The following is a 25366-nucleotide window of genomic DNA, read 5'->3' on the forward strand; positions in this document are numbered from 1 at the left end:
AACGATGTGTTTTGGCCTTATCTCGACTCATTTGTTATTGTGTTCATTAATGATATCCTAGTGTACTCTCGTAGCCAAGAGGAGCACACCCAACATTTGAGGGTTGTGTTGTAGTGGTTGTGGGAGGAGAAGCTTTATGCCAAGTTCTTTAAGTGTGAGTTTTGGCTCAGTTCAGTGGCATTCTTGGGGAACGTGGTGTTTAGTGAGGGTATTCAGGTAGATTCGAAGAAGATAGAGGCAGTTCAGAGTTGGCCTAGACCATCCTCAACTATAGAGATTCGGAGCTTTCTTGGTTTGGCGGGTTATTATTGTCACTTCATATAGGGTTTCTCGTCTATTGCACCCCCTTGACCAAATCGACCTAAAAGGGTGCTCCTTTCAGGTGGTCGTGTGAGGAGAGCTTTCAGAAGCTTAAAGTCGCCTTGACCACAACTCTAGTTCTAGTTCTACCATCAACGTCTAGTTCTTATACAGTGTATTATGATGCTTCTTGGATCGATATTGGGTGTGTTTTGATACAGGAGGGTAGAGAGATTGCTTATTCTTCGCATCAGTTGAAGCCCCATGAGAAGAACTACCTGTTCATGATTTGGAGTTGGTTGCCATTGTTCATGCGTTGAAGATTTGGAGGCACTATTTCTATGGTGTGTCTCTTGAGGTATTTGCAGATCAGAGAGATTGTTCGCCTTCACGGTGTGCCAGTTTTCATCATTTCAGATAGGGGCACGCAGTTTACATCGTAGTTTTGGAGAGCCATGCAGCGAGAGTTGGGCATTCAGGTTGAGTTAAGTATAACATTTCACCCTCAGACGGACGGACAGTCCTAGAACACTATTCAGATATTAGAGGACATGTTACGCGCTTGTGTCATTGATTTAGAAGGTTTATCGGACCAGTTTCTGCCACTCGCGGAGTTTGCTTACAACAACATCAGTCGAGCATTCAGATGGCTACGTATGAGGCTTTGTATGGGAGATGGTGTAGATCTTCGATGGGTTGGTTTGAGTCGGGTGAGGCTAGGCTATTGGGTACTGATTGGGTTCCAGATGCTTTGGACAAGGATGAATTGATTCAGGAGCGGCTTTGTATGGTGCAGTCTAGATAGAAGAGTTATGTCGACAGGAAGGTTCGTGATGTTGCTTACATGTTCGGGGAGAAGGTTCTACTGAAGGTTTCACCCATATAGGGAACAATATTGTTCGGGAAGAAGGTCAAGTTGAGCCATCAGTTCATTGGACCTTTTGAGTCACTTCAGAGAATTGGAGAGGTAGCTTACAATCTTGCCTTGCCACCTAGTTTGTCGAGTGTACATCCAATATTTCATGTTTTTATGCTCCGAAATTACATCGGTGATACGTCTCATGTTTTGGATTTCAGCACGGTTTAGTTGGATGGTGATTTGACTTATGATGTGGAGCCGGTGGCCACTTTGGATCGACAGGTTCGAAAGTTGAGGTCAAAGGATATAGCTTCAGTGAAGGTGTAGTGGATAGGTCAGCTCATGGATGAAGCTACTTGGGAGACCTAGCGGGAGATGCGAATCAGATATCCACACCTATTTGCGACTCCAGGTATGTTCGTAGACCCGTTTGAGGATGAACATTTGTTTAAGAAGGGGAAGATGTAACGATCCGGCCGGCCGTTTCAAGATTTGTAGCATGTTTCCCCCATTTTCTACTCCTTTTGTACTCTACAACTGCTATATGGCTTTCCAGGTTAGTTGGTTTGGGTACGGAGAGATTCTAGAGTGAATTGAGACACTTAGTCTCTTAATTGAAATCTTAAGTTGAAAAAGTTGACTGGACGTTGACATATGTGTAAACGACATCAGATTTGAATTGTGATAGTTCTGTTAGATCTATAAGGTGATTTTGGACTTAGGAGCGTGTCGGGATTGTGATCTGGAGGTCCGTAGTAGAATTAGGCTTGAAATGACGAAAGTTGGAATTTTGGAAAGTTTGACCAGGAGTGGACTTTTTTGATATCGGGGTCGGATTGGATTTCCGGAAGTTGGAGTAGGTTCGTGGTGTTATTTATGACTTGTGTGCAAAATTTGAGGTCAATCGGACATGATTTGATAGGTTTCGGCATCGCTTGTAGAATTTTGAAATTTTAAAGATCGTTAGTGTTAAATCCCGCATTTCGTATGTTAAAGTTTCATCCTAAGTTAATTGACGTAGACTGGGGGATGAGATTATCTTGAGGTTATAAGTATTTATGCTATTTATAAAAAAGAAATGAGTTTGTTAAAGGTTGTTGATTTGGGATAAATACGGTATGAGCCATAATACTTGGTATTTATGGACTAGTGCCATACAAAATATTACATGACCATGATAGTAAGGTGTACATGTGAGTAATATTTTAAGTAAGTTGAGATAATTCTTAATTATGTGGGTAATTGGTTAATTATTGGGTAATAGAATATTACCTAATGAATTAGGGAATTATTGGATAAGGATTAAATTTCACTACGTGGTAGCCCACCCTTCAAATTAAGTGACTCATGAATCAACTTGAAAGGTGGCCACTAAAGTGATAAACACAAGACACTACATTCTTCATTTACGTGTAAAGACATGCTTAGAAGATTTGCATTTTTGCTTCATTTGGTCTTTAGATGTTCAAGTGATTAATTTCATAATGTTCTTTCTATTACAAACACACGTTAGAAGGTATTAAGAGAATACAAAACATTTTCCTACTACAACACCAAAATAACCCACGATGGAGCACTTGATTTTATAGCGTCTTAGGCAACGCGAGATTTTGCGATTCTAAGGGAGTACGGTGCAACCTTTCTCAAGAATATCATACGGATTTTTCCCTGCTCCAGATATATTAAGGCTATCCCTTCTTTCCTTTTATAACCCAAGTAATGATACCATAAACATAATGTTATTCCATAAATGGTTCTACTCTTAGAAGTTAAGGATGTCCATGATATTCATTCCTATAAAGTGATATTAAAGTATGTCTAAGTATGTTCCTAAGTTTCTATTAAGGTATTTGATAAAGATGTTAATGTTTATTGGTGATATATGCATCTTCATTTAAAACCGTGCTACAACCGGTCAGGCAGTTACCACTGGTTGAGTAGTATGTATTATTATTTACCACCGGTTGGGCAGTTATGCATTTACCACCGAGCTACGGCCGGTCGGGCAGTTACCACTGATTAGTTGGGCAGTTAGCGTCATGAGAATGATGTAATCAGAACTATTATATTGTAGTTTTATTTATATATACGAGATGGGTCTTATTCTATATGTTATGGCCCTCAGTAGCAAGTCAGAGGTTTTAAGTTGACTCTTATCCCTCCCCGGGATAGTATCTTATTACTACATTTCATTTCTGCCTTACATACTTGGTACATTCTTCGTACTGATGTCCCTTTTTCTGGGGCTGTATGTTTCATGCCACACAGGTGTAGATAGGCGAGGTGAGGACCATCCACTAAAGGCTGCCTCCAGATATCAGCTTTTTGTTGGTAAGCTCCACATCTTCCTAGAGTATTGCCGAGTCACATTCTATATATGTTATTTTCTTTTATGAGGATGTCACGACCCCTATCCCGACTTATATATTATGGTCATGTTTTCTTAGAGCTTTTGCATACAATGTCCTGTGTATAGTTTTAGGTATGACATGTCAACGACCTTGTCGGCCCCTATGTATCTATATAAATCTTTTTGAATTAATTATGTGAGTTAAGTTCTAATATTGTTAATTATATATATATGGCCTATCATGGCATGTGACGAGTCTTATAGTAAAAAAAGGATAAGGTACATGGTGCTCAGTTGAGTAGGCACCAGGTGCCAGTCGTGGCCCTCTGATTTGGGTCATGAAATTAGGCTTGAATCCATGTGCAATTTGTATTTTTTATGTTGTTTAATGTGATTCGAGGATTTGACTAAGTTCGTATGGTATTTTAAGATGTGTTGGTATGTTTGATTGAGGTCCCGAGGGCCTCGGGTTGATTTCGGGTGGCAAACGGATCAAAGTTGGATGTTGAAGGACTGCTGAAGTTTGGACTCAGCTGGTGTGATTGCACCTGTGAGGGTTTTAGTCGCAGGTGCAGCATGTGGAGCACAAAAGCAGAAGTGATGGGAGTCATCAGGCTCCGCAGGTGCGATGATTTTCTCGCACCTGCGATTTCACAGATGCGGACCAGCGGTCGTAAGAGCGGAGGCAGCTGAGGGTTAGTGTTTTCTGCAAAAGCGGATTTTCCTCGCAGAAGGGAGCCCGCAGGAGCAGGATTTGGGCTGCAGGTGTAGAAGACCTGGGCAGAACATATAAATATGAGGGTTACGAGATTGTTTACCATCTCTATCATTTTGAGCTCGGATTTTGGAGGTTATTGAGAGGATTTTTAAGGGGATTCTTGAGGTAAGCTCATTGTGTTCATTTCTCTTCAATAATTATTTATCCCCACTCATTTTCCACCTAGTGTGTTTTTGAGTTGAAATTTGGGGGTTTGAGACTACGGATTTGGAGAGTTAATTTTGGAGATTTGAATGACCATTTGGTATCAGATTTTGTTGAAATTAGTATGACTAGACGCGTTAGTGAATGTGCTTTCGGATTTTGTGACTTTTGTCAGATTTTGAGACGTGAGCCCTAGGGATGGGTTTGAGCTGATTTTGGATTTTGGCTTATAATTTCATATTTTTCTTGTAGAATTGATTCCTTTAGCCCGTATTGATTGTATTGTACTATTTTTGGCCAGATTTGGGACATTTGGAGGCCGACTTGTGAGGCAAAGGCATTTTGGAGTAGAGTTTTGCTCGAATTGAGGTAAGTAACAATTTTAAATCTGGTCCTGAGGGTATGAAACCCCGGATTATATGTTATGTGATTGTTTTGGAGGTGATGCACATGCTAGGTGACGGGCATGTGGGCGTGCATCGTGGGAATTGTGACTTGGTGCATTCCGTGAAACTGAAAAGCTGAATAAAATTGTTGTTAGCTATATGCTCTCCATGTGTTATAAAAATTTGACTGTGAATGTGGTGGTACTGTTGGGACCAACAGAGGCCGTGTTACATGTTGAATTACCTTTTAAATGTTATTTTTACTCAGTCTCTGTTTTTACTCGCATATCGTATCCCAGTCTCTATTATTCTTGTTGATACATCATATTGTTGTTGTTGGGCTGATTTACCTGATTTCTGAGAGCCCAGGAGACTAGAGAGATTGATAACTGTGTGAGGCCGAGGGCCTGATTGTGAGGATATTCATGGGATCGGGCTGCACGCTGCACATGTTTCATTGATCCATGCCATGATTGGCTTGATATAGCGATTGGGCTGAAGGAGCCCCTCCGGAGTCTGTACACACCCCCGATGAGCACAAGTACCTATTGAGTGCGAGTGCTGAGTGCTGACTGACTGTGAGGAATGAGTGAGTGTGAGAAATGAGTGGTGTGAGATTGGAGTGAATGAGAGTACTGAGTAATTGTTGCCTTGAGAGGCTATCACGACCCAAATCCAGTATAGGTCATGATGGCGCCCAACACCATTGTCAGGCAAGCCAACGCGGAAATATTAATAAGTCCTCATTTTACCTTACTAAAACAATTACAACAATTTCTTAATTTGAAGTTAAGACAAATGATAATTAGTAACGTACAAAAATAATTATACAATCCCAAAAGAATAGTCTACCAATGTGTGTGCCAAGACCTGGTGTCAACTTGTAACACCAGGTCTTGGTACACACATTGGTAGACTATTCTTTTGGGATTGTATAATTATTTTTGTACGTTACTAATTATCATTTATCTTAACTTCAAATTAAGAAATTGTTGTAATTGTTTTAGTAAGGTAAAATGAGGACTTATTAATATTTCCGCATTGGCTTGCCTGACAATGGTGTTGGGCGCCATCATGACCTATACTGGTTATGAGATTGGAGTGAATGGGAGTACTGAGTGATTGTTGCCTTGAGAGGGTGTCATAACCCAAATCCAGTATAGGTCATGATGGTGCCCAACACCATTATCAGGCAAGCCAACGCGGAAATATTAATAGGTCCTCAATTTACCTTACTAAAACAATTACAGCAATTTCTTAATTTGAAGTTAAGACAAATGATAATTAGTAACGTACAAAAATAATTATACAATCCCAAAATAATAGTCTACCAATGTGTGTACCAAGACCTGGTGTCACAAGTTTGTGGGCAACTAGTACAATATACAAAAGAATAAATCTATCATACTGTCTGAAATAGAATAGACAACCAAAAATATAGAGAGACTCCATCATGCTGCTGAACGACATAGGAATGGAGCAGCTCACCGTGGAAGTCTCGGACTATGATCAAGAACGCACACTAGACTGGTAGCCATATGTACCTGCCTAAGATCCTGTACAATTAAATACAGAAGTGTAGTATGAGTACATAAACAATATGTACCCAGTAAGTATCCTGTCTAATCTCGAAGAAGTAGAAACGAGAGGTTTACTTGACACTTACTAGGGTCAAATAATATAGGAAAGAGTTAAACTAAGCATGGATAGCACAAATAATTAACAGTCTATAGCAAGAAGTAACAGGTCCTCTCCTAGATAATATCACAGTTAGCCATTTACATTTCAGGGCATACAACAAAGTCCAATCCACAGAAAAATATCGAGCAAGAAGCATGCGCAAGTAGTGCCGAGGTCATACGGCCCGATCCAACATAAAAATAAAGTGTGCACTGCCAGAGGGTCGAACGACACGAACCATAGATGCATATATTACCCTACTCGCGAATCATACATGCGACGCGATCACATGTAATTAAGCACAATAAACGGGCAGACAAGAATATATCAGGGGAGCATTTACTCACAGAAATGTCGACTTCTCTTTAAAAGGTCAAGAAAATGATGTTCCTTTTATTAATTTCATTTACCACATTCAACATGATTTAAGCAATCCAAATTAACCATAAAGTTAGAAGAATATCACATAAAGCATCCTTTTGGGTCCTATACTACCTAGACTTAGCATAATAGTGTCTACACACGGACTCTGGTCACCTAGTGCATACGTAGCCCCCATATTTGGTGGCAAATTATTCAATTATTTCACCTATGGGGACAATTCCCTCTTACAAGGTTAGATAGGAGACTTACCTCGCTCCAAAGCGTACTTGCAATACCAAGAACGTGCTCAAACCCTCAATTTGGAGCCGAACGATCCGAAACTAATTAAACGAGGTAGGAACTAGTCAATACAAGCTCAAGAGTTCGCATTTTAATTACTAATGAAAGTTTTCTAAAATCCGACCCCAGGCCCATGTGCCCGGATTCCGAAATGTTTCAAAGAAAGTTGTTCTTTATAACCTAAGGATCAATAATATATGATTTCTACTTCATTACATAACAAATTTCGTGGTTAAATCTAACTTTTATCAAAACCCTAGGTTTTGCTCTAATCCCATGATTTTTCCTTAATCTTTGTGTTTTAATCTACCTAAGGCTCAAGTATTAAACTAGAAATAAGTAGGATGAACTTACCTCAAGATGCTAGGTGGAATTCCTCTCTTTGAAATCTCCCAAATCGCCCAAACAATGGTGCAAATGTGTCAAAAATGACACATTCCCGCATTAAATGAAGGCACTGCCTTTAGCAATTTCGGTACCTGCGGTCAGGGGACCGCATCTGCGGTATCGCTTTTTCGAGAGGAGGTCTGCATCTGCAGATTTGGCCAGGCGGGCTGGGACTACTTCTGCGATCTTGAAGCCACCTTTGCGCAGCCACTTCTGCGGAGAACGAGCCGCACCTACGGTTCATGGGCTCCTCCCCCGGCCGCTTCTGCGATGAGCTGACCGCTCCTGCGGTCTCGCACCTGCGGCTGACCAACCGTAGGTGCGGTTATGGCAGATAACAGGAGCTTGAGCTCCTTGCCAATTTTTCCAACCTCACTCGAGCCTCGTCCGATTGACGCTCAGGGCTCCCAGGCCCCGCCCGAACAAACCGACAAGTTTGAAATCATAAAACGAACTCACTCGAAGCCTTAGAATGCCCGAAACAATGCTAAATCTAAGAATCACCCCCTAAAACCAATTGAATCAAAGTTATGAACTTCAAGTACTTCAATTTACTTCTAACACGCCGAAACATACTTATACTACTCGGATTGACACCAAATTTTGCGTGCAAGTCTTAAATGATACAACGGAACTATTCCCGGTCCCGGAATTCCATTTGGACCTCGATAACACAAAATCCTGCTCTAAACCAAATATTTAAGAACTTCAAAATCCTTAAGGAATCAACTTGCACTATTGGGCACCAAAATACTCCCGAGTCATCCAAAACCCGAGCTGGTCATACGCCCAAGTCCAAAATCATCATACAAACCTGTTGGAACCTCCCAATCTGGTTTTTGAGGTCATTTACTCAAAATGTTGACCGAAGTCAAACTTGGCCTTTTAAGCAACCTTAAGGAACCAAGTGTTCCGATTTCAATCCAAACCTTTCCAAATCCCGAACCAACCATTCCCACAAGTTATTAATCCGTAAAAGTAAGTACGGGAAATATTATCTAGGGGAATGGGGTTCTAAAAAGTAAAACGACTAGTCGGTTCGTTACATTCTCCACCTCTTAAACAAAACGTTCGTCCTCGAATGGGTTTGGATTCATTCCTGAAGTGATGAATAAATGTGGATATCTTCTCCGCACGTCCTCCTCGGACTCCCAGGTCGCCTCCTCGACTGGTTGTCCCCTCCACTGGACCTTCACCACAAAATCCTCTTGGACCTCAACTAGCGATCATGTCTATCAACAATGGCAACTGGCTCCTCCTCGTAACCCAAACTCTCATCCAGCTGAATGGTACTGAAGTCTAACACATAGACAAGTCGGCATGATACTTTCGAAGCATAGATACGTGAAACACTGGATGAACTCCTGACAGGCTGGGAGGAAAAGCGAGCTTATAAGCAACCTCCCCAACTCGCCTCAACACCTAGAATGGGCCTATAAAACTGGGGCTCAACTTGCCCTTCCTCCCAAATCTCATAGTACCCTTCATCGGTGAGACTTTCAAGAGAACCTTCTCACCGACCATGAATGATACATCTCGCGCCTTCTGATTAGCGTAACTCTTATGTCTAGATTGTGCTGTGCGAAGCCTTTCCTGAATCAACTTTGCCTTTTCTCAGGCATCTTTCACCAAGTCTTTACCGTGCAACTTAGCCTCACTAGGCTCAAACCATCCGATAGGAAAATGACATCGCCGACCATATAAGGCCTCAAATGGAGCTATCTCGATGCTAAACTGATAGCAGTTGTTGTAAGCAAACTCTTCCAAGGGCAAGAATTGATCCCACTGTCCTCTAAAGTCAATAACACATGCTCTAAGCATGTCCTCCAAAATCTGAACTCTCCGCTCCGACTGCCTGTCGGTCTGAGGATGGAATGTTGTACTAAGCTCCACACGGGTCCCCTACTCACTCTGAATGGCTTTCCAAAAATGGGAAGTGAACTGAGGGCCTCTATCAGATATGATGGAAACAGGCACACAATGCAACCAGACTATCTCCCGAATGTAAATCTAAGCATACCGTTCTGAAGTATAGGTAGTCGCCACTGGAATAAAGTGGGCAGACTTGGTCAACCTGTCAACAATGACCCACACTGCATCAAACTTCTACAAAGTCCGGGGCAACCCAACTACGAAGTCCATAGTAATGCGCTCCCACTTCCACTCTGTTATAGGCATCTGCTGAAGTAGGCCACCCGGCCTCTAGTGTTCATACTTAACCTGCTGGCAATTCAAACACCTAGCCACATACTCCACTATGTCTTTCTTCATCCTCCTCCACTAATAATGCTGTCTCAAGTCACGATACATCTTCGTAGCACTCGGATGAATGGAATACCGCGAACTGTGTGCCTCCTCTAGGATCCTCTCCCTTAGACCATCAACATTAGGAACACATAGGCGACCCTGGATTCACAAAACACCATCCTTGCCAATAGAAACTTCCTTGGCAATACCTTGCAGCACTATCTCTCTGAGAACCACCAAATGTGGATCATCGAACTGCCGGGACTTGATCTGCCCCAATAATAAATACTGAGCAACAACACACGCAAGTACTCGGCTGGGCTCTGAAATATCCAAACTCACAAGTTTGTTAGCCAAGGACTGAATGTCCAAGGCTAGTGGCCTCTCCTCTGCTGGAATGAATGCCAAGCTACCAAACTCTCTGCTTTCCTGCTTAAGGCATCCGCGACCACATTTTCCTTGCCCGAATGATAAAAGATGGTAATGTCATAATCCTTCAGTAACTCAAGCCATCTACGCTGCCTTAAATTGAGATCCCTCTGCTTGAACAAATGCTATAAGCTGCGATGATTAGTATAAACCTCACATGACTCCCCATACAGGTAATGCTTCCATATCTTAAGAGCATGCACAATCGTGACCAACTCTAGATCGTGCACATGATAGTTCTTCTCATGAATCTTCAGCTAACGCGAAGCATATGCAAAAACTCGCCCCTCTTGCATAAATACACAACCCAATCAAATGCGTGAAGCGTTGCAATATATCGTATACATCCCTGAACTGGAAGGCAACACAAGAACTGGTGTTGTAGTCAAAGCTGTCTTGAGCTTCTGAAAGCTCACCTCACAATCATCGGACCAACGTAAAGGAGCACTCTTCTGGGTCAGTCTAGTTAGAGGTGATGCAATAGATGAAAAGCCCTGCACGAATCATCTGTAATAACCTGCTAACCCCAGGAAACTCCTAATCTCGATCACTGAAGTAGGACGTGGCCAACTCTGAACTGCCTCAATCTTCTTGGGATCCACCTTAATACCCTCTCCTAACACAATATGCCCCAAGAATGCCACTAACTCTAGCTAGAACTCACACTTGGAGAACCTAGCATATAGCTTCTGCTCTCGCAAGGTCTAAAGCACTACTCTCTGCTGCTCGTGCTCCCCCAGGCTACGAGAATATATCAAGATGTCGTCAATGAAGAAGATGACAAAAGAATCAATATAAGGTCTGAAAACCCTGTTCAACAAGTCCATAAATGTTGTTGGGGCATTAGTTAAGCCAAAGGACATCACCAGAAACTCATAATGGCCATATCTAGTCCGAAATGCAGCCTTCAGAACATCTGAGTCTCAAATCCTCAACTGATGGTACCCTGAACTCAAGTCGATCTTAAATAATATTCTAGCACCCTGCAACTGGTTGAACAAATCATCAATGCGCGGCAACGGGTACTTGTTCTTAATGGTAGCCTTGTTCAACTAGCGGTGATCAATGCACATCTGCATGGTCCCATCCTTCTTTTTTACGAACAACACTGGTGCACCCTAAGGTGACACACTCGGTCTAACAAACCCCTTTGCTAGCAACTCCTCAAGCTACTCCTTCAACTCTTTCAGAGCCATACGGTACGGTAGAATAGATATAGGCCGGGTGCCTGGAGCCAAATCAATACAGAAATCAATATCATTATCCGGTGGCATGCTAGAAAGGTCAAAAGGAAACATATCGGCGAACTCCCGGACTACTAGAACTGAATCAATCATCAGAGACTCTACGATGGTGTCTCGAACATAAGCTAGATAAGCCAAACACCCCTTCTCGACCATATGTCGAGCCTTCAGAAAAGAGATAAACCGACTAGATGTATTAACTGAGGAACCCTTCAACTCCAACCTTGGAAACTCTGGCATAACTAATGTAATAGTCTTGGCATGCCAATCTAGGACGGCGTGATATGGAGATAACCAACCCATTCCCAGGATGACCTCAAAATCGATCATGTCAAGCAACAGAAGATCTGCTCTAGTCTCAAAACAGAAAAATATACAGGACTGGTAGATCCGATCCATAACAACATAATTGCCCACAAGAGTGGACACATGAACAGGAGTACCCAAAGGCTCACGAGGAATATCCAGAAAATGAGCAATCATAGATGACACATATGAATAGGTAGACCCTGGATCAAATAGCACTGAAGCATCCCTGCCGCAGACGGAAATAATACCTGTGATGACGACATCTAAGGCCAATACATTTGGTCTAGCTGGAATGGCATAGAGTATGGCTGGAGCGCCAGCTAGCTGGCCTCCACCTGACTGAGCAGTAGCTGGCTGACCTCTTCTTGTCTGGCCTCCACCTCTAGGACTGCCTCTACCTATCTGTCCCCTGCCTCTGGGAGGCTGGGCAACCGGTGCTGAAATCATGGGTTGCTGACCCTGCTGTACTGCCTTGCCCCGAAGTCTGGAGCAGGTCCTCTTCTTGTGACCCGGATCTCCACACTCGTAGCAACCTCTTGGCACCATAGTCTGCTATCCTGAAGTCTGAGCCTGCTGACCTGAATATCCATTAGAAAAACCCTAAATGGCTGGTGGGCGATATGAACTCTCTGGCATGGCACTGAAGTAAGCATTGGAAGAACCCGGATGACCAGAATACCCGTCGGAGGAACCCTGAATAGCTGATGGATGGTAAGAACTCTTCGACATTGCACTGAAATAAGGCCTCACTCGAGCACCTCGGGGAGGTGGTGGTGCTGCTGAATACTGGGGTCTGCTAGGCTGACCCCTCCCGAAGTGACCTCTTCCCCTAGCCGGGGCACTTCTAAACTCTCCAGAAAATCAAGCCCTCTTGTCTTACTGAATCTACTCTCTACCTCTCTGGCGATAACCCTCTATCCTGCGAGCAATCGCTACTAGCTTATACTCAGTACCCATCTCCACCTCTCGGTCCATGCTAGATCAAATATCGAGGTGTAACTCTGCAACAAATCTCCGCACTCTCTCTGCATCCGTGGGAAGTATCATGAGTGCATGGAGAGACAACTCAAAAAACCTTGCCTCATAATCGGTCACGGACATCTGACGCTGCTCAAGTTTCTCAAACTGATATCGCAGCTCTTCCCTCTCAAAGGGTGGAATATACATGTCCAAGAATAACTTTGTGAACTGACTCCAAGTGATAGGAGGAGAACCTACTGGACTGCCAAGAATATAGGACTGCCACCATCTACGGGCCTTGCCCTCCAGTTGAAAAGTAGTGAAGTCAACCCCATGCGACTCCAATATCCTCATGTTGTGCAGTTTCTCCCTGCACCTATCAATGAAATCCTGGGCATCCTCATGACGCTCACCCCCAAATACAGGAGGGTGAAGTCTAGTCCACCTATCCAACATTTTATGCGGGTTACCATCCGCAACTGGTCTGGGCTCGGGCACCACTACAGCAACTGGCTGAGCCCTATCCGTGGGTAGTGTACCTGGAGTCTAATACACTACAGCTGCATGACCAAGAGCCTGAGTAGTAAGGGTCTGTGCTCCACCTCCTGCCTGTGATGTAGCTGGATCCGCTGGAAATAAACCAGCCTGAGTCATGGTGTCCATGAACCACAGCATACGGCCCATGACCTCCTGGAAACCTGGTGCTGTCATAAAGTCTGTCAGGGTAGGCTCAGCTGCGGGCACCTCACCTTGCTCCTCAATGATAGGATCTCCCGCAGGATCTGCTGGTGGTGCTACTGGAACAGCTCTAGGATGCTCTCGTCCCCTACCTTGGGCTGGTGCCCTCCCCCAGCCTCTGCCTTGGCCTCTAGCAAGGGGAGGAGTAGCCCCTCCTGGGTATGGAGCATTTGCCGTGCGTGTCCTCACAATCTGTGAGAGAATATAAGAGGGAAATTTCGTATACCAACCGCTGCAAGGAAATGAATAAATAATAGTTTCCTAACACCCTATAACCTCTCTAGGATAAATACAGACGTCTCCGTACCGATCCGCAAGACTCTATTAGGTTTTCCCATGACTTGTGAGACCTACATGAACCCAATGCTCTGATACCATGTTGTCACGACCCAAATCCAGTATAGGTCATGATGGCGCCCAACACCATTGTTAGGCAAGCTAATGCAGAAATATTAATAAGTCCTCATTTTACCTTACTAAAACAATTACAGCAATTTCTTAATTTGAAGTTAAGACAAATGATAATTAGTAACGTACAAAAATAATTATACAATCCCAAAAGAATAGTCTGCCAATGTGTGTTCCAACACCTGGTGTCACAAGTTTGCGGGCAACTAGTAGAATATACAAAAGAATAAATCTATCCTACTGTTTGAAATAGAATAGAGAGCCAAAAATAAAGAGAGACTCCATCATGCTGCTGAACGGCATAGGAAGGGAGCAGCTCACCGTGGAAGTCTCGGACTATGATCAAGAACGTGCACCAGACTAGTAGCCAGATGTACCTGCCTCAGATCCTGTACAATTAAGTACAGAAGTGTAGTATGAGTACATAAACAATATGTACCCAGTAAGTATCCTGTCTAATCTCGAAGAAGTAGAGACGAGAGGTCGACTTGACACTTACTAGGGTCAAATAATATGGGAAAAAGTTATAATAAGCATGGATATCACAAATAATTAACAGTATATAGAAAGAAGTAGCAGGTCCTTTCCTAGATAATATCACAGTTAGCCATTTGCATTTCAGGGCATACAACAAAGTCCAATCCACAGAAAAATACCGAGCAAGAAGCATGCGTAAGTAGTGTCGAGGTCGTACGATCTGATCCAACATAAAAATAAAGTGTGCACTACCGGAGGGTCGAACGGCGCGAATCATAGATGCATCTATTACCCCGCTCGCGAATCATACATGCGACGCGGTCAAATGTAATTAAGCACAACAAACGGGCAGACAAGAATATATCTGGGGAACATTTACTCACAGAAATGTCAACTTCTCTTTAAAAGGTCAAGAAAATGACGTTCCTTTTATTAATTTCATTTACCACATTCAACATGATTTAAGCAATCCAACTTAACCATAAAGTTACAAGAATATCACATACAACATGCTTTTAGGTCCTAGACTACCCGCACTTAAGCATAATAGTGGCTACGCACGGACTCTCGTCACCTAGTGTGTACATAGCCCCCCATTTAGTGGCAAATTATTTAAATATTTCACCTATGGGGACAATTCCCTCTTACAAGGTTAGCTAGGAGACTTACATCGCTCCAAAGCGTACTTCCAATACCAAGAACATGCTCAAACCATCAATTTGGAGCCGAACGATCCAAAACTAATTAAACGAGGTAGGAACTAGTGAAATATAAGCTCAAGAGTTTGCATTTTAATTACTAGAGTTTCCCAACCTTAAACATAAGTTTCCCAAAATCCGACCCAGGGCCTACGTGCCCGGATTCTGAAAATTTTCAAAGAAAGTTGTTCTTTATAACCTAAGGATCAATAATATATGACTTCTACTTCATTACATAACAAATTTCGTGGTAAAATCTAGCTTTTGTCAAAACCCTAGGTTTTGCTCTAATCCCATAATTTTTCCTTAATCTTTGTGTTTTAATCTACCCCAGGCTCAAGTATTAAACTATAAATAAGTAGGATGAACTTACCTCAAGATGCTAGGTGGAATTCCTCTCTTTGAAAGCTCCTAAATCGTCCAAACAATGGTGGAAATATGTCAAAAATGACACATTACCGTATTAAATGAAGGCACTGCCTTCAGCAATTTCCGTACATGCGGTCTTGCTTCTGCGAGAGGGGGTCCGCATCTGCGAAATTGGCCAGGCGGGTTGGGACAGCTTCTGCGGTCTTAAAGCTGCTTCTGCGGAGAAAGAGTCGCACCTGCGGTTCCTGGGCTCCTCCCCTTGGCTGCTTCTACGACAAGCTGACCGCTCCTGCGGTCTCGCACCTGCGGCTGACCAACTGTAGTTGCGGTAATGACAGATAACTGGAGCTTCAGCTCCTTGCCAATTTTTCCAACTTCACTCGAGCCTCATTCAATTGATGCTTGGGGCTCCCGGGCCTCGCCCGAACATACCGACAAGTTTGAAATCATAAAACAGACTTGCTCAAACCCTCGGAACACCTGAAAAAATGCTAAATCTAAGAATTACCCCCTAAAACCAATTGAATCAAACTTATGAACTTCAAGTTCTTCAATTTACTTCTAATGCACTGAAACGTGCTTATACTACTCGGATTGACACCAAATATTGCGTGCAAGTCTTAAATGATACAACGAAACTATTCCCGAACTCGGAATTCCGTTCGGACCTTGATAACACAAAATCTCGCTCTAAACTAAATATTTAAGAACTTAAAAATCATTAAGGAATCAACTTTCACTATTAGGCACCAAAACGCTCCAGGTTCATCCAAAACCCTATTCGGGCATACGTCCAAGTTCGAAATCATCATACGAACCTGTTGGAACCTCCCAATCCGGGTTCCGAGGTCGTTACTAAAAACGTTGACCAAAGTCAAACTTGACCTTTTAAACCAACCTTAAGGAACCAAATATTCCGATTTCAATCCAAACCCTTCCAAATTCCGAACCAACCATTCCCGCAAGTCATAAATCAGTAAAAGTAAGTACGGAAAGTCTTATCTAGGGGTATGGGGTTCTAAAAAGAAAAACGACCAGTCGGGTCGTTATAGAGGCTGTATATGATTTCATTGTTGTTGCACATAGTTGCCTTACATCACTGCTTTGAAACCTTTAGAAAGATATTTTTATCTGCCTTTTATTTGAACTTGGCATGAACAAACTAATTTGACTAAATTTGCCGGATTTGGGAAGCATGTCTATTTTCCTTATTGAGAGTACTGAAAATGAATTATAGCTGTGTAGCTCGTCACTATTTTTCAGTTCCTTATTTATTATTGTTACTTACTGAGTTTGTTTTACTCACACTATACCCTGCACTTTCTGTGTAGATCCAGGAGTTTCTGGACGCAAAGGGTGTTGATATTTCACGTAGCTGACCGTTGGAGATATCGAGGTAGCTTCCTGCATTCGCAGTCCTTGTTTCTCCTTCGTTATATTTTTCTTACGTTGTATTTAGATCTAGACTTGGATAGACACTTTATTTCTAGACTGGCGATGTATATATTCTCATGGGCTCAGTGACACCCCGATATTGGGAGCTATTTTCTGCACTTGTGTTTTGCGTTTTACCTTTGTTTATGAATACTTTGCTCATTTAAAAATTTTCTTGATTTATTTTCTGTTAAATATTGAAAGTTTTTGGGAAATGTCAGCTTGCCGGGTACTATCGATAGGCGCCATCACGACAAGTTAGGATTTGGGTCGTGACAGTATCAAAATTCATAGTTAAAATCGAGTTCAAAAAATTCTTCTGCGACGCATGTATCAAACATGTATCACGCATGTATCTCACATACAGATATACATGTGATACACATTTAATGCAAATGTAATACAAATGTGATACACAAATGATGCACATATCATTTTTTTCACGTTCATCTTCTATTTTGAATTTTCAATTCAAATCACGTCAAAACTCCACTGAATCATCCCAAAACGGAGATTCAAGCTCCTTAAGATGTAACCAATCTATTCTAATAATACCCACTCAAAAGAAAGCAAAGATTTGACCTTTGGCTAATTGGTTAATATTGATAAAATTTGGTTAATATTAATAATATTTTATGAATTGGTCAATTTTTGTAATAAGTTACTTATAAATGTATATAGCTAGTAATTTACCTACGTTAAAATCATACATGCATAGCTCAAAGCGAACAAAGTCAAATCATGTTTATACTTGTATTGACGAAACTAATTGTAGTTTATTTTTACGTAAGAAAACAACGAGTCCTTTTTCTATATAGCTATAAAGGTAATTTCACTAATTGTCAATCTTATATCCAATATAGACCAAATAATTTAGAAATTCAAATTCAGATATTAAAACTTTAGTAGAAGTAGAATAAATTAAACTCATTCATTTTGTAGTGAAGATCATACATTTAAATTCTTAATCAAATATCCATTTTGACTCATGCGATGCAAGTAAAGAGGAACACACTTTTAGAAAAGTTATGAGTTGTAACGACCCGACTGGTTGTTTTGCCTTTTAGAACCTCCGTTTCCTTAAATAAAACCTTTCGCACTTGCTTTAACTGATTTATGACTTGCGGGGATGGTTGGTTCGGGATTTGGAAGAGTTTGGAGTGAAATATGCCCATTTGATTCCTTAGGATTTTCTTAAAAGGCTAAGTTTGACTTTGGTCAACATTTTGAGCAAACGGACCCTGATTTGTGATTTGACGGTCCTGAAGGATCCGTAGGAAAATATGGGACCTGGGCGTATGCCCGGAATCGAATTCCGAGGTCCCTAGCCCGAGTAATGAATTTTATCAGAAATTGTTAATCTAAAATTCTAAGGATTTAAAGAAAACTAATTAATGATTGATTCCATGGTTATCGGGCTTGTATGTTGGTTCCAGAGCCCGGTACAAGTCCGATATATCATTTAAGACTTGCCTGCAAAATTTGGTGTCAATCCGAGTAGTTTTAGGCCGTTTCGCCTCATTAGAAAAAAATTAAGAACTTGAAGTTCATAAGCATGATTCATTTGGTTTTAGGGGGTGATTCTTATATTTAGCGTAGTTTCAGGCATTCCGAAGGTTCGAGTAGGTCCGTCTCATGATTTTAGCCTTGTCGGTATGTTCGGGCGGGACCCGGGAGCCCCGAGCGTCAAACGGACGAGGCTCGAGTGAAGTTGGGAATTCGGACAAGTGTTGAAGCATCTGCTTCTATCATAACCGCACCTGCGGTTAGTCGACCGCAGGTGTGAGATTGCAGAAGCATTCGTAGCCTCGTAGATGCGGCCTAGAGCTGGCCAGGCCAAACTGCAAAAGCAGCTCCCTAGCTGCAGAAGCGGCTACGCAGATGCTGCTTCTAGACCGCAAAAGCGGTCCTATCCATTTTATCCAATTTCGCAGATGCGGTCTCCTCTCGCAGATGCGGTCCCCTGATCGCAGATGCGGAAACTGCTGAAGCAGTGAGCTTCATTTAAGTCGAGCTCCAGCCATTTTTGACCATATGGCACACGAGTATTGAGCTATTTTGGAGCTCTTGAGAAGGGATTTCCACATAGCATCGTGAGGTAAGGTCATCCCCCTTATTTCTAAGTTTAACACTTGAGTTTTGGGTAGATTAACCCCTAAAGATTTGGAGAAATCAAGTGCTAGACCTAGTGTTTTAATAAAACTTAGATTTTAACACAAAATTGGTTATGAAATGGATTAGAAATCATATATTGCTGATCCTTAGGTTATAGAGAAAAACTTCATTCGAAAAATTTCGGAATCCGGGCATGTGAGCTCGTGGTCGGATTTTAGGAAACTTGTATTAATGGTTGGGAAATGGCTTAAATAGCTAGAATTCGATCTTGTGAGCTTATATTGACTAGTTCCTACCTTATTTAAGTAGTTTTGGATCGCTTGGCTCCAAATTGAGGGTTTGGGCACGTTTTTGGTATTGGAAGTGCACTTTGGAGCGAGGTGAGTTTCCTTTCTAACTTTGTAAGAGGGAATTGTCCCCATAGGTGTAATAATTGAGTAATTTGCTGCTAAATACAGGGGCTACGTACGCAGTAGGTGACGAGAGTCCATGCGTAGCTACTATTATGTTAATTGTTCGGGTAGTCTAGGACCCGTATCATGTTATATTTGTGAATGTCTCAATATTTTCTTGCTAATGCGATCACTTAGGGCATGCTAGAGACTTGGAAAGGAATATTAGCAAATGTATACATTTGTATGAATTTACTTTGAATTAAATGCACATTCATGTGTTTTCTTGATATTAATTGATATTTGTGGATCAAGCCGATCGCCTCGGTAGAAATAGATGCATCTATGGTTCACGCCATTTGACCCTCTGGCAGTGCACAATTATTTTCTGTTGGATCGGGCCGTCGACCTCGGCATAATGTGCGCATGATATATATATATGTGAAATCTTATCCATCACTTGTTCTACTGAATACTTGAAATGAATACGATTAACTGTAAAATTGTGAAGAACATGACTTATTACTTCTTGCTACAAACTGTGGATTATTTGTGACTACCATGCCTAGCAGAACACTTTATTATATTACTTGACCCTAGTAAGTGTCATGTCGACCTCTTGTCTCTACTTGTTCGAGATTAGATGCGATACTTACTGGGTATATATTGTTTATGTACTCATACTACACTTCTGTACTTAATTGTACAGGATCTGATGCAGGTATATCTGGCTATCAGGCTGGTGCGCGCCCTTGATTCATAGACCGAGACTTCCACGGTGAGCTGCTCCCTTCCTGTGCCGTTCAATAGCTTGATGGGGTCTTTTTTTTTACTTTTGTTGTCTATTCTATCCCGGACAGTAGGATAGTTTTATTCTTTTGTACATCTACTAGTTGCCTACTACTTGTGACACCAGGTCTTGACACACACATTAGTAGACAGTTCTTTTTGGTTGTATAATTATTATTAAATATTGTGTATCATCACCTATTTTAAATTGTTAAATTGAGAAAAGTGTTATAACCGCTTTTGTTAAGTAAAATAAGAATTCACTAATATTTTCGCATTGGCTGGCCTGACAACGGTGTTGGACTCCATCATGACCTATTATGGAAATGGGTCGTGACAACATGGTATCAGAGCACTAGGTTTGCGTAGGTCTCACAAGTCATGGGCAAACCTAATAGAGTCTTACGGATCGGGACGAAGACGTCTATATTTATCTTCGAGAGGCTATACGGTGTTAGGAAAAACTAAACTTTATTAATTTTCTATCGTGCAGCGGTTGGTATACTACATTTCCCTCTTCTATTCTCTCACAGATGGTGAGGAAACGCACGCCTGATATTCCAGACCCGGGAGGAGCTGCTCCCCCCATTGCTAGAGGCCGAGACAGAGGCCAGGGGAGGGCACCGGCCCGAGATAGGGGATGATGGAGTCCTAGAGTTATCCCAGTGGTACCACCAATAGATTCTGCGGGAGATCCTATTATCGAAGAGCAGGGCGAGGTTCCCGCAGTTGAGCCTACCCCAGCAGACTTTATGATAGCACCGGGATTCCAGGAGATCATGGGTTGTATGATGCGGTTCATGGATTTTATGACTCAGGCTGGTTTATTTCCAGCGGGTCCAGCTACATCACAGGCAGGAGGGGGAGCACAGAACCCTATTGCTCAGGCTCCTGGTCATGCAGCTGCAGTGTATCAGACTCCGGGTGCCCTACTCGTAGATGGGGCTCAACCAGTTGCTTCAGTGGCACCCCAGCCCAGACCTGCTGTGGATGGCGATCCGCAGAAGTTATTGGATAGATGGACTAGGCTTCACTCTCTGGTCTTCGGGGGAGAGCATCATGAGGATGCCCATGACTTCATAAATAGGTGTAGGGACAGACTACACAATATGAGGATATTGGAGTCGCATGGAGTTGACTTCACTACTTTTCAGCTTGAGGGCAGGGCCCGTAGATGGTGGCAGTCCTATGTTCTAGGCAGGCCAACAGGTTCTCCTCCCATAACTTGGGGTCAGTTCGCATAGTTATTCTTGGATAGGTACATTCCACCCTCTGAGAGGGAAGAGCTATGGTATCAGTTTGAGCATCTTGAGCAGGGTCAAATGTATGTGATCGATTATGAGGCAAGGTTTTCTGAGTTGTCTCGCCACGTACTCATGATACTTCCGACTGATGTAGAGAGAGTGCGGAGATTTGTTGCGGGGTTGCACCCCGGTATTCGATCTGGCATAGCCCAAGAGGTGGATATGGGTACAGAGTATCAGCTAGTGGTAAAGATTGCTTGCAGGTTAAGGGGTATCGCCAGAAGGGTAGAGAGCAGATGCAGCAGGATAAGAGGGCTAGATTCTCTATAGAGTTCAGAGGTGCCTCAGATAGGGGTAGAGGTCAGTTTGGGAGGGGTCAGCCTAGTAAGCCCCCATATTCAGCACCACTGCCTGCTCGGGGTGCTCCAACACGTCCTTATTTCAGCGCCATGTCAGAGAGAGCTTATCGCCCGCTAGCTATTCAGGGTTCCTGCGGGGGGTATTCAGGTCCTTAGGGCTCTTCTGATTCTTATTTCAGTGCTATGCCCGAGACTTCATATTGTCCACCAGCTATTCAGGCTTCTCCCAGTGGGTCTACAGGCCATCAAGTTCAGCCATCAGGGCAGCAGGCCGCCACATCGCGGGGTTGTTTGGAGTGTGGAGAACTTGGCCATATGAGGAGGTACTTCCCCAGGTTTCGGGGCAAGGCAATACAACAGGGTCAGCAACCTATGATCTCAGCACCAGCTACCCCTCCACCTAGAGGTGGAGGGTAGACGGGTAGGGTCCGTCCTAGAGGTGGAGACCAGGCAGGGAGAGGTCAGCCAGCTACTACTCAGTCCGGTGGAGGCCTGCCGGCTAGCGCTCCAGCTAGATTCTATGCCCTTCCGGCTAGGCCAGATGCATTGGCCTCATATGCCGTCATCACAAGTATTATTTCGTCGGTGGTAGAGATGCTTCGGTATTATTTGATCCAAGGTCTACTTATTCATATGTATCATCTCTGTTTGCTCGTTTCCTGGTTATTTCTCCTGAGCCTTGGGCATTCCTGTTCATGTGTCCACCCTTGTGGGTGATTCTGTGGTTGTGGATCAGATCTACCGGTCCTGTGTGGTCACCTTTTGTGGTTTCGAGACTAGTGCGGATCTCTTGTTGCTTGATATGATCAACTTTGAGATCATCCTGGGTATGGATTGGTTATCCCCATATCACACCGTCCTAGATTGCCATGCCAAGACTATTACTTTAGTGATGCTAGGGTTTCCGAGGCTGGAGTGGAAGGGTTCCATAGTTGATACATCTAGTCAGGTTATCTCTTTCCTAAAGGCTCAGCAAATGGTTGAGAAGTGGTGTTTGGCTTATTTGGCTTATGTTCGAGACACCACCGCAGAGTCTCCGACGATTGATTCAGTTCCAGTAGTTCGAGAGTTCGCCGATGTTTTTCCTTTTGATCTTCCTGGCATGCCACCGAATCGTGATATTAATTTTTGCATTGATTTGGCTCCAGGCACCTAGCCTGTATCTATCCCACCATATCGTATGGCTCCGAAGGAGTAGCTTGAGGAGTTGTTAGCAAAGGGGTTTGTTAGATCCAGTGTATCTCCTTGGGGTGCACCAGTGTTATTTGTGAAGAAGAAGGATGGAACTATGCGGATGTGCATTGATTACCGCCAGTTGAACAAAGTCACCATCAAGAACAAGTATCCGTTACCTCGTATTGATGATTTGTTCGGCCAGTTGCAGGTTGCTAGGGGTGTTCTCCAAGATTGACTTGAGGTCAGGGTATCATCAGCTGAAGATTCGGGACACGGATGTTCCGAAGACTGTATTCCAGACTAAATATGGCCATTATGAGTTCCTGGTGATGTCCTTTGGCTTGACTAATGCTCCAACAGCATTCATGGACTTGATGAACAGGGTATTCAGGCCTTACATTGATTCATTTGTCGTCGTCTTCATTGATGACATCTTGATATACTCCCGTAGCCTGGGGGAGCACGAGCAGCATTTGAGGGTAGTGCTTCAAACCTTGCGAGAGCAGAAACTATATACTAAGTTCTCTAAGTGTGAGTTCTGGCTAGAGTCAGTGGCATTCTTGGGACATATTGTCTCAAGAGAGGGTCTTAAGGTGGACTCTAATAAGATTGAGGCAGTTCAGAGTTGGTCACGTCCTACTTCGATGACTGAGATTAGGAGTTTCCTGGGGTTAGCAGGTTACTATAGACGATTCGTGCAGGGATTTTCATCTATTGCATCACCTCTGACTAGATTGACCCAGAAGGGTGCTCCTTTCCATTGGTCCGATGATTGTGAGGCGAGCTTTCAGAAGCTCAAGACAGCCTTGACTACAGCACCAGTCCTTGTGTTGCCTTCCGATTCAGGGATGTATACGGTATATTGTGACACTTTGCGCATTGGAGTGGGATGTTTATTGATGCAGGAGGGGCGAGTTATTGCCTATGCCTCGCGCCAGCTTAAGGTTCATGAGAAGAATTATCCTGTGCACGATATAAAGTTCGCCGCGATTGTTCATGCTCTTAAGATATTGAAGCATTATTTGTATGGGGTGCCATGTGAGGTTTATATGGATCATTGTAGCTTACAACATTTGTTCAAATAGAGGGATCTTAATTTGAGGCAGCGCAGGTGGATTGAGTTACTAAAAGATTATGACATCACCATTCTTTATCATCCGGGTAAGGCAAATGTGGTCGCGGATGCCTTAAGCAGAAAGGCAAAGAGTATGGGTAGCTTGGCATTCATTCCAGCAGAGGAGAGACCACTAGCTTTGGACATTCAGTCCTTGGCTAACATACTTGTGAGGTTGGACATTTCGAAGCCCAGCCGATTCCTTGCGTGTGTTGTTGCTCAGTCTTCATTATTGGGGCAGATCAAGGCCCGGCAGTTTGATGATCCACATTTGGCGGTTCTTAGAGAAACAGTGCTTCAGGGAGGTGCCAAGGAGGTTTCTATTGGCGAGGATGGTGTTTTGTGACTCCAGGGTCATCTATGTGTTCCTAATGTTGATGGTCTTAGGCAGAGGATTCTAGATGAGGCACATAGTTCGCGATATTCATTCATTTGGGAGCTACGAAGATGTATCGTGACTTGAGATAGCATTATTGGTGGCGAAGGATGAAGAAGGACATAGTGGAGTATGTGGCTAGGTGTTGGAATTGCAAGTAGGTCAAGTATGAACATCAGAGGTCGGGTGGCCTACTTTAGTAGATGCCTATACCAGAGTGGAAGTGGAAGCGCATTACCATGGATTTCGTAGTTGGGTTGCCGCGGAATTTGCGGAAGTTTGATTTAGTGTGGGTCATTGTCAATAGATTGACCAAGTCAGCACACTTCATACCGGTGGTGACTACTTATACTTCGGAGAGACTGGCTCAGATTTACATTCGGGAGATAGTCCGGTTGCACAGTGTGCCTGTTTACATCATATCAGATAGAGGCCCTCAGTTCACTTCACATTTCTGGAGAGTTGTTCAGGGTGAGTTAGGGACCCGCGTGGAGCTTAGCATGGCATTTCATCCACAGACCGACGGGCAGTCAGAGCGAACAGTTCAAATTTTGGAGGACATGCTTAGAGCATGTATGATTGACTTTAGAGGGTAGTGGGATCAGTTCTTGCCCTTGGTGGAGTTTGCGTACAACAACAGCTATCAATCCAGCATAGAGATGGCTCCATACGAGGCTTTATATAGTCGACGTTGTCATTCTCCTATCGGGTGGTTTGATCCTGGTGAGGCTAAGTTATACGATACAGATTTGGTACAGGATGCCTTGGACAAGGTAAAGTTGATTCAGGAAAGGCTTCGCATAGCTCAGTCCAGACAGAAGAGCTACGCGGATCAGAAGGCGCGTGATGTATCATTCATGGTTGGCGAGAAGGTCCTCTTGAAAGTCTTGCCAATGAAGGGCGTTATGAGATTCGGGAAGAAAGGCAAGCTTAGCCCAAGG

At 43.1% G+C, this 25366-nt stretch overlaps 2 protein-coding genes across 2 annotated transcripts; one reads left to right on the forward strand and one right to left on the reverse strand.

The window, feature by feature from the left end:
* Positions 1–11392: 11392 nt before the first annotated feature.
* Positions 11393–12322, reverse strand: LOC138869744 (uncharacterized). The gene has a single exon (XM_070147401.1). The coding sequence runs from the start codon at positions 12320–12322 to the stop codon at positions 11393–11395; it is 930 nt and encodes a 309-aa protein (XP_070003502.1).
* Positions 12323–20935: 8613 nt separating this feature from the next.
* Positions 20936–24395, forward strand: LOC138869748 (uncharacterized). Its single transcript, XM_070147406.1, has 6 exons — positions 20936–21333; positions 21415–21663; positions 21939–22082; positions 23144–23682; positions 23782–23978; positions 24291–24395. The coding sequence occupies exons 1-6, from the start codon at positions 20936–20938 to the stop codon at positions 24393–24395; spliced, it is 1632 nt and encodes a 543-aa protein (XP_070003507.1).
* The last annotated feature ends 971 nt before the right edge of the window (positions 24396–25366 follow it).

The sequence above is a fragment of the Nicotiana sylvestris genome, chromosome 1, assembly GCF_000393655.2.
Source record: "Nicotiana sylvestris chromosome 1, ASM39365v2, whole genome shotgun sequence".
In the NCBI taxonomy this organism is placed as follows: Eukaryota; Viridiplantae; Streptophyta; class Magnoliopsida; order Solanales; family Solanaceae; genus Nicotiana; species Nicotiana sylvestris.

What these genes read in the sequence shown, in the direction of transcription:
- LOC138869744 (XM_070147401.1), bottom strand. Translation starts at nt 12,322, where the DNA reads ATGGTGCCAAGAGGTTGCTACGAGTGTGGAGATCCGGGTCACAAGAAG.
- LOC138869748 (XM_070147406.1), top strand. Translation starts at nt 20,936, where the DNA reads ATGGGTTGTATGATGCGGTTCATGGATTTTATGACTCAGGCTGGTTTA. An exon ending in GTGGTAAAGATTGCTTGCAG is followed by an intron (nt 21,664 to 21,938) that starts GTTAAGGGGTAT and finishes TTCTTATTTCAG; the next exon opens with TGCTATGCCCGAGACTTCAT. An exon ending in GACTAGATTGACCCAGAAGG is followed by an intron (nt 23,683 to 23,781) that starts GTGCTCCTTTCC and finishes CTTCCGATTCAG; the next exon opens with GGATGTATACGGTATATTGT.